The 10,220-nt window shown below is 37.3% G+C and overlaps 1 protein-coding gene across 1 annotated transcript; it reads right to left on the reverse strand.

The window, feature by feature from the left end:
* Nucleotides 1-235: 235 nt before the first annotated feature.
* LOC130216223 (piggyBac transposable element-derived protein 4-like) lies at nt 236-9,189 on the reverse strand. The gene is made up of 4 exons (XM_056448154.1): nt 8,898-9,189; nt 4,508-4,719; nt 3,159-4,388; nt 236-736 (listed from the first exon to the last, which is right to left on the reverse strand). Exons 1-4 carry the CDS (start codon nt 9,159-9,161, stop codon nt 469-471), a joined length of 1,974 nt encoding a protein of 657 aa, XP_056304129.1. The 5' UTR covers nt 9,162-9,189; the 3' UTR covers nt 236-468.
* Nucleotides 9,190-10,220: the final 1,031 nt, after the last annotated feature.

Raw genomic sequence — 10,220 nt, forward strand, 5'->3', positions numbered from 1 at the left:
TTTTCATTGGCATTACTAGTAGATTTCAGTATGTGTGGCCGACTTTCATAATTTAAGCACAATCATTTGTTACTTTTGCTAGAACCAAAATTGTCTGTTGAAGAATAAAATAATAGTGACATCCTGAACCAGTGTTAGCTCAAAATCACCTCCTGGCCAAAAACAAAACCTGACTTAACCAAGGGAAATATGCCACAATGACTCCAACAACATGGACTACATAAATCGTAGAGCATGCAATACCATTCAAAACATATTTATTCAGCCTTTCAATACAACAAACAAAACATTTCAAATAAATGCAAAAAAACACCTTTTACATTTACTTCAAGAAGCCTTTTTTAAGCCCGTCATTAGAATGGTCCATCTCGGGCTGAAAGATCATCATCATATCATGTCACACATGACTGGAGGTAACATTTCTCCTAGCAGCACTGTCCAACATGACTTGTGGAATGTAGTTGAGGATTATCCTGATGAAGAGAGAGCTAAAGGAACTGCTGCAGAATCCAGAGTATCTATTTCTGTAAGCTCTAAAATGAGGGCTTGCAAGAACGCCTTTCGTGTTAAAGGCTTCTTGCCGTTTCCCTTGGTCACTAGTTCCTGCATGATGAAGGCATTCTCTACAGTGATGTCCAGAAAGTGATAAAACATGCACTGATACCACTTTTTAGGTTTATGTATAGCCCTGAAATGTTCAGTGACGCAATCGGATGAATCCACTGCTTCCATGTTCCTGTATGAAAGCAAAGCAAAAGCATATTTCAAAATCTAAAAATAACTAGCTGCGTCCCAGTTCACATACTATCCCTCTTAAATAGTATTTGAAAATACAATTAGTATGTTCCCAATCGTATTATGTAGAAAAGAGTATGTAAAAGTTCCCGATTGGTTTACTATTTCCGGTGAAAATTTTAAGTGTAGAAGCATACATACTTTAACCGCTGATATTACCAACAGTACATTGCACATTGGAATAGGCATGGGACGATAACCATTTTCAAGGTATACCGCAGTTTGGAAAAGTTAAGGTTTCAAAACCACCAAAATTATCTGTAATACCTTTCCTAAGGTATGTGTAATATATTTTATTTACCTTTTTTTTGTTAATGTTTTAGGACAACAGTATCTCCAGCAGAAAAGGTATCCAAAGATGCCGTTTTAAATTGTAAAGATATCTGTGTTTTTGAAACTAATAAAGGCAGCAGAGGTTTAGGAGTCATTTTCAGTTTTAGCCTGACATGTTTACTGCTCCAAAATATTTTAAATCTTTCAAAAAATAAAATATATTGTTTTTAAAGGGTTTTTTTTTTTTACCCAGACATTTTAAAATAATATATTTTACAGCAGTCATCACAATACCATGATACAGTGATATTTTTATCCAAGGTTATCATTACCATCAGAATCTTTTACCGGCCCATGCCTACGTTGGATGCGAATTGGATTAGAACTCGGGTGAAAAGTGTAAATAAACAACAATCATGGTGGACACGTGAGACCAATCGTAAAGTGTTTGTATGGCTGCTAATTAATATCTAGCCTACTGGAATATGTTTAAAATTGCGTTTTCTGTGTAATATTTCATCTGCAACAACAATACTGAACTTATATAAAGACGTGTTTGGACATTAACGTCTGAATGCAAGTCCAAGACCTGAGGAGATTTCTCTGCATGAAAGATTTATGAATGGGGAGATTAACCTGCTGCTGCTTCTCCAATAAAGAAGGGAATTAAATACGAAAGAAATGTGATGATGTGTTGTTGATTGACAGGGCTCACAACTAAGCAACACAACGATCTGTTAACGAGGAAGTAGTGTGTCCCAAAGCTTGCATACTCTTCTGTTACAGACTCAAAAGTATCTATTTTTCCTTCACAAATAAGTACATTCTTTTTAGGCCATTCTTTTATTCTTTATGTATGCGAATTGGGACGCAGCATCTGTCATTTAACAATTGTCTTATCAACAATAAGCATACAATAATGGTTTGCATTTTTGTTTCACTTAAAATGTGGATGCTGTTAAATGATCTGTTCATTTAGACACCTAAAAGACTGAATTACATCCACCAGGCCATTGGTGACGTTATTGTAAGGAAACATTCTACTACTGTAGTCTGCCATTGTCTTCACTTTCACCAATTGGTGAAGTTTGTTCCTCGCCGCTGTTGCCACTGGCTTGCATGGTTCAGGACTTGTGGAGCTGCGCATTGGTGGTTTTTCTCTTCAGTGTTTGGACTTTCAGCAATGAAAATTAAACCACACTGAACTGAACTTAACTTAAACTCTGAAAACTCTACTGAAGCAGTTTCAATTTATTGTAATCTTCTATGTGAAGCTGCTTTGACGCAATCTATATGGTAAAAGCGCTACAGAAATAAAGATAAATTTAATTGGTATTGACAGATATCCTTACACTAATGTGTAACAGTTTCCCAAAACAACAATAATAAAAAAAAATTCCCACCACGACTACATTACAGCATCTCATTCACAAGCTTTAGTTGTTGCTCTTTTGTTTTTTAATACCGGGTTAGAATCGCACCAAAACATATTGAAATGTAAGTAAATTATAACAGAGCGAACTTTTCTAAAGTGCTATGCGTTATTTGTTTAACCCTTTAAGGTTACTGACTGATAGGGATGCGTGAGGCCAGAAAACACGATGTAGCTTTCAGTTATGATGAACACAGTTTCCAGAATAAGGTCTACGGTTCTGCATACAATGACTTTATCTTGCTGGAGTTTAAGGCCGTTTCACTTTACTTAAGGGCCCATCAATGTCATTCTGTAAGTCTATTGGAGACGATCATGAATATTCCTAGCAAATCTAATGAATGTTGGAGACATACTCGTTACATTAACGCTTTAAACTCCACTTCAGCAGCGTTTATTTGAGAGCGCAAAAGAAAATCTGCACTTAGGCAGCGTATATTTCATAGTGTGCAAGAAGTTTTGTGCATGAACAGAGAAAATCGGCATGTAAGCAAAGAGACTCCCATGCTCGTATTACATGAATGCGATCTCGACTTGTGTATTGTATTGCACTGATATTTGTCATTGAAATAACGCCATAGATAGATGGAAGACCCGTGTAAAAGACCTGCCACCACAGCTGAAAAAACATCCTAGAGAAAGCACTGATATTACTTACTTGCTGTAGTCCAGCACCACAGCTGGAACGGGGATCTCCTCAAGGGTTCGATGTGCATCCCGCTTCACCTTCCTCTGCACAGTGTCGCCTTCATAGGCTTTATGGTATGAAGAGCACATCTGCACCTCCTTGGAGTCTTTCCACTCAACAAACAGCAGCTTGTTGTGTCTAATCCAACGCATGGTGCCACGTGGAGCATTCGATGACAGCTTGTTCTTAGCTGATTTTGGGTAACCTGTCCTGTTTGGCCAAACAGGGCCACAAGCCAAGACCTTTTTGTCCAGAAGGTCCATAAAGAGTGTGGGGCTGGTGTAAAACTTGTCTACAAACAATTTGTACCCAGAACCCAACATATTCTCATCCACTAATGCCATCACAGACTCATAGCTCAATCCCTCGCTCTGTGACGCACACGACTTCCCCTCGTAAATAAAGAAGTCCCACGTATAGCCGCAGGTGCAGTCTGTCAGTGCAAAAAGTTTGAACCCCATATTTGGAGATCTGCTCTTCAGGCTTTGTTTGAGTCCAGTTCTAGCCTGTGATTTGACCATTCGTTCAACAATGGTGATGTTCTGAAAGGGATGAAAGTATGTTTTGCAGGACTCCCTAATGACTTGGTACAGAGGCTGGATTTTACCCAGACGTTCGTAAGCTGCTGTTCCCCTCTTTAAGATGTTCTTCTCATCCTCTCTGCTTTCGCTCAGATGAAGAACTTTGGAGATGGACAGAAATTTCCTGTAAGGCATGATTTTTGCAGGAAAGGACAAACGGAAGTGCTGGGACTCACTCCAATAGTCTGTGAGTGAAGAGCACCTGAACATACCCATGTAAATTACCAGCGCTACATAAGACTTCATGTCACTTTGACTAATGAGGTTCCACAACTTGCCCTTTCTCTCTTCATACTTGGCTCCATAGCTGTTTGTGTATCCTGCAATGGTCTGAAACATTGATTTTGGGAAAAGGAGCTGAAAAAACTGCAGAGCGCTGGAGCACCTGTTTGGTAAAATCTGAGGGCCAGGATTTTGGTTGGGTGTGAAGACCAGCAGAGGTGGCTCAACATCTGCTTCATCTGAGCTTTGCCACCTTTCAGTTTCAGTCCAATAGAAACCATTTTCATTTTTCCTGTCGCCTCCTTCAGCAGAAGACAGGCAAAGTCTCTTTCTGTGTTGTGGAGTGTCTTCTGAATCGCAGTCCTCTTCTGGCAAGTAAAGGTCTGATGAAGGCCTACTGCATGGCACAAGAAGAAATCATTAGATAATTTGCTAAATATTTCATAACTATTCATTCGTATTACTAAATAATACAAATACAATATTAAAACATTTGAAGGGGAAACAAAAACTCACCAGTCTAGAATAGGATCCATATCATCAATAAACATGTCTTCTACTAAGCTGTCCACACTGGATGCCACACTGTCCTGGTCACAGAAATCAAGTTCCTCATCGCTGCTAACTAAATCGCAATCCGCATTATTTGTAGTGTTCTTCTTGGGAACCGAAGCAGAAGCCCGAAAAACCTCCACTGCAACTGCTGGAACCACAGGAACCAATTCTCGCTGTTGGATTTTAGAAGGGAAAAGAAAAGAGTCAATAGCCACATTTCCACTGTCGGGCCTATACGAGCCCAGGGCTTTTATCAAGTCCAGCTTATAGCCAGGGAACTTGAGTAGAAAGCTGAAATCATGTCGCGTTTCCACTGTCGGGCCAATAGCTACAGCGTAGCAAGCAAACCCCACCCCCAGAATGTCCCCCGAATCAAACGTCACACAACCCGCCCAGTTCAGCGAGAAGATGAAAGTCAAATCAGAATCAGGCAGATAAAACTCAATCACATCAGCATGAAACGATCAAAATGGAGACAACCGAAGCAAACAAATTACATGTTAATCTACAGCATTACATTATAGGTCTATACGCACAGGCCTTTGTATGTTCATTCATTATGTTTGTTTACTCGCAGACAGACTACTGGCATCGAGCAGTCTCGCCACAAACGTAGTCTAGCCCAGCGCACCATCCATAATATAAAACCACAGAATTTCTCTGGTAATAACTCAAAATAAAATGAATTGTATAACATCCTCATTTTGGTAGACGCAGGTAGACATTTTGGTAGACATTCTGGCCAAATACTCAGAGAGACCTGAAACTATACATTTTTTCCTTAGGCTATATGACACTTAATTCCCATTTATTTAAGAGAATAATTTAAGGATGTTGCATATTATTCGGTTATCTTAAGGAAACCATTTGTGTTTCAGGACATAAGAGCAAGTACTAAAATATAGGCTAACTTATATTGTTGTGCTCAGCCGCTATCCACAATCTGCAACAGATTTAAGAAAAAAAGCAAAAGTATAATACATTTGATAAAAACAGTGTTAAATATTTCAGAATGGCACATCTCCACTGATTCTCCCCAAAGCAAAAGAATTACGATTTAAAAAATTAAATATCCTTCTAATAAAGCTCCACATTTAAAATTTCATTTTTAAATTACCACGTCATATAAAACGAACACTTGTTTGAGGACATGGAACATGTTTTTTTTCGTGAAGTTTTCCCCCAATCTGTTTACAAATCAATGCTGTGCAGGATCTACCTTTGCCATTGCACACACTTTGTAACCTTTTATTTATCAAGTGTAAGTCTCTTTAACACTAATGTTTATTTTATTATAAAGAGATCAGATTTTTTTTTTCACTGTTAAAACTATTTACCTTAGTAATGTTGGTAAATTAAAATAGAAGTGGATTAAAAAAATCCTAATATTCCTAAATGGATTGTAAAAAATATTGAATAATTATAGGCACCGAATGATATGAAACATGATATCGTAATCATATTTTTGCAAAATCGCTTAGTCCTAATTAGCAATTATTTATGCAATGTATGATGATGATGATAATCATTAATTAAAGTGAATTTCCATGTTCATATGCACCGTCTTGACTTAAAATATGCATCAATGAAGTTTAATCAAAATAACCGACAGATCATTTGTTCAATTTGCCCTGATTTGTGTGTGAGGAAAATGTCATTTGCATGTCTGTACCTTTAAACGCAATAGAACTGCTAAATCCCTCTTATCCAAGCCACTACTTTGTTGAGGAATTGGTCTCTTTAAATGAAATATTCCACCACTATTAGTAAAAACCTCTTTTGCAAACAATAAAAAAATACTAGCATAACAGGCTAAATGCCCCATGAAGGCTTTCTAAAGGTTGTTATTTTATATTATAATATAATATTATATATATAACTTCCACAATAGGTTTTCTTGCATCAAATGTCAACCACTTTTTTGTGCCCATCCACTTTTAGAGTGCACTGACACTGGAAGCCTTTCTCCCATTCATTTTCCCAAGTCTTCATTTAGTGTTTTCTATTGTGCGATTTTACAAATGTGAAATTAGATTTAAACAACTTTAAGGTAGCTTCATATTTATTAATGTAATTTAAAAATGAATTTATCATCATTACTTCAGTCATCAGTCACATGATTCTTCAGAAATCAGAAAACATGATGATTTGCTGTTTTATTATGATTAATACAATTGCAATTATTACTGCATTTATAACTGATCATAACATTGTCTTGAGTTTTGAAATGTCATAATTATTACCCCTCTAACTCTTTACTCTCAATTTAAACAGAACAAATCTACACAATGAATTCATATTTAAAAAAATGTCAGGCTTATTTTTGTAACGTGATTATATAAAGGAAATATAAACAGTCTTGGATTGTCTTTATAGTTTACTTTTTTTTTTAAATAATTAATATACCATGTTCGATTTGGGAATTAGGATCAAAGAAATTGGAAGATGTCATAGCTGATAATTCTCTATGGCCTTTTTCATCTTCATACATACACTACGGCCAATTTAGTTTATTCAGTTCTATAGTGCGTGTCTTTGAACTGTAAGGAAAACTGGAGCACCTGGAGGAAACCCACACGAACATGGGGAGAACATGCAAACTCCACACAGAAATGCCAACTGGCCCAGCTGTGCTGTGACCTCCATGCTAACCACTGAGTCACCGTACCACAGATAGAATGATGATAGATTAGAGTTTGCAAATAACCCAAAGAAATCATACATAAATTTACTAGCATTTTTTGGGCGAATTGTAGACACAGCTTCATCATCTAAAAGCCATTTTGCTGCGAGCTCAGCTTCATATTGGCTGAGGTTTGATAAACAGTCAGGCAAAAAATCTTTTGCACACACAAGCAAGTGTTTGGCTACTCTTTCTGGGACATGTTCTTTCGTAGTGCATGCCAGTAAATATATAAACATTAACTGATGGACCTAATGTAGACTAATAATGAAGACTTGGGAAAAGGACGCTTTGTTTAGACTTATTGAGCTGATCTGGCCGACAGCTAAACAATAAGCACACACTTTAACAACAGTAAAGTACAAGAGCCATGTGCTATTGTAGATGACTTGTTTATAGGCTACAAGAAAATACAGCTCCATGCTTAGACCTAACTAAAACTATAAACAACAACAACAGGCTAGCTGCATTAATGGACACAATTGTAGGTGACGGTGGGCACACAAACTATTGAGGTGGTTTTATATTCGCACATTCAGTCAGTGACAGCTCCCTGTATTGTTTACCATGGTACTTTGAATATTCAGATTAAAATGACATGCAAGTATGACCTCAAAACAACATTAGCATTACTTAACTTAATTTACTGAGAACATCATTGTACTTTGATAGTCATTGGCTGCTAATATAATTTCACTACTTATAATTTGCAATGAATAAGTTTGAATGTGCGAATATAAAACCAACTTTACCTCAATGGTATAATATAATGTAAAAATTCTGAATTAATAAAGATTAATAATGAAGAGTTGCGAAAGGACGCTTTGTTTAGACTTGAGCTGATATGACCAACAGCTAAACAATAAACACACTTTAACAACAGTAAAGTACAAGAACCATGTGCTATTGTAGACGACTTGTTTATAGGCTACAAGAAAATACAGCTCCATACTTAGACTTAACTAAAACTATAAACAACAACAGACTAGCTGCATTAAAGGATACAAATATAGGTGACAGTGGGTACACGAGGTATCATATCGCCGGGTGAGCTCAGATGTGAACTATGTACTCTTTTACATTTGATAATAAAATATAAACATCAACCATGTTTAACACTTACCGGCTGCGATTTGGAGGAGCAAGCTGGTCCAAATAAAGTAGGCACGGACCCTTCTTTAATAAGTAAGCGTTTCGCAAACCCCGCGCTGAACACGCCGAGATTTGTGAAGCAGTCCTCAGCGAAATGACGGCAACACAGCACAAGGTTAGGACTATAGCGCTGCGGTGTGCGTGTAAAAATGAAGTTTAACCATTGCTTCTTCGCGCTCTCATCCTTTGGAAGTGCATACAGCACTAACTTGCTTTCACAGCGCAGAACACAGCGCCTTCTCGACATGTCGATACAGGAAGCAAACAGAAACTCCTCCTTTTTGGTTTGCTGGCGTGTGTAACGCTAACTTTTAAAGGGGTGGTCTAGCGTGTATTTTGTGGCTTCATTGTGTTTATGGGGTGCAGAATAATGTTTGCTCTGTTGCTAAATTGTTAACAGTGCCAAACGGAGTTTCTTATTGTTTACATTCTTACGTTATGTCCTTAGGTGCTTGCTACAGCTAACGGTACAAACTAACTTGTGCATTTAAGATATCAATTTTAGCAAATACTTACAGGTTGTGGCTCACAATCTTTTATCGTCGGCACCGCTCCTTCTTTGAGGACAAGTTTGAGGCCGAATCCAGCAGTGAACTGAGAGTAATTCTGGAAGCAGTTCTTTGTAAAATGCCTTGCACAGAGAGTAATATCTTTCTTATAACTCTCTGGAACAGAATTAAAAATGAACTGTAACCACTTCTCTCTCTGTTCCCTGCCCCTTGGAAGGCTAAACAAAGAAAAAGCGCAACCCCCATGAAAATAGCAGCGTTTGGACGGCATTATAGCTTACTCAACTGCTTGCATTACTTGCTCTGTGACCACGCCCCTACGCTTTTCCAGGGCATACAGCATGGTTTATGACATAATTAACCCGGATGTTTATGTTTTAGTTTTTTGTGCGTGTGTGTGAGTAAATTCCGCCATGCCATATGCGGAATTCTTATCTCATATCCTTGATTTCATGTTTTCTCAACCATTACAACTATACCTATACACACTCCTATCCAGTAGGTGGTGGGAATGCACCATTTATGCTAGTCTGCCAACCGCCATTAACCCCAAAAGAAGACGATTTGTTTTGTAGTTTCCCAAAATTTTGTTCGCTGTAGGTTTTGCCAAAGACTATACAGGGGTTGGACAATGAAACTGAAATGCCTGGTTTTAGACCACAATAATTCATTAGTATGGTGTAGGGCCTCCTTTTGTGGCCGATAACAGTGAATTTTTCACAGTACTGAATAATTTACAAGTTAATTTTATTTAGCTGACTGTTTCTTCATTTTATTTTTAATAAAAATACAGCCATGAAAGAATATAGCAGAAACCATGAATATTGTCTGCGGTTGCTTGTCATTATATTGTTCCTCCTGCACATTCAGTTTTAATACATTTGCTGTGGAAGATCACAGAATTCCTTTGCATTTCTACTACAGAATGGAAAAAATGCAACTCTGAATTTATTTCATGCAATTCTGAATCTCTTCCTCACAGTTTTGGGGAAAAAAAGATATTAGTCTTTTATAATAATGCAAAATTACAAAATGTAAACTTTGTATACATTTAACCAACACAATTCTGGTAGATTATTACAGATACTGAGAAAAGTGTGATTTTTGTGAAACTGTTACATGTCAGTGTCAGTGTAAGGCAGTGTTTCCCAACCATGTTCCTGAAGGCACACCAACAGTCCACATTTTCAACCTCTCCCCAATTAAACACACCTGAATCAACTCATCATAACATCATAGCATTCACATTTTAAGTGAAACAAAACTGCAAATTATTATTGTATGTTTATTGTCGATAAGACAGATGTTAAATGACAGATATTTTTAGATT

The sequence above is a fragment of the Danio aesculapii genome, chromosome 1, assembly GCF_903798145.1.
Source record: "Danio aesculapii chromosome 1, fDanAes4.1, whole genome shotgun sequence".
Classification (NCBI taxonomy): Eukaryota; Metazoa; Chordata; class Actinopteri; order Cypriniformes; family Danionidae; genus Danio; species Danio aesculapii.

Coding starts and splice junctions, on each gene's coding strand:
- LOC130216223 (XM_056448154.1), bottom strand. CDS start 9,161: ATGCCGTCCAAACGCTGCTATTTTCATGGGGGTTGCGCTTTTTCTTTG. Junction 4,720..8,897: donor AAGATTGTGAGCCACAACCT/GTAAGTATTTGC, acceptor AAAATCCAACAG/CGAGAATTGGTTCCTGTGGT. Junction 737..3,158: donor GTGGTGCTGGACTACAGCAA/GTAAGTAATATC, acceptor GCTTTCATACAG/GAACATGGAAGCAGTGGATT.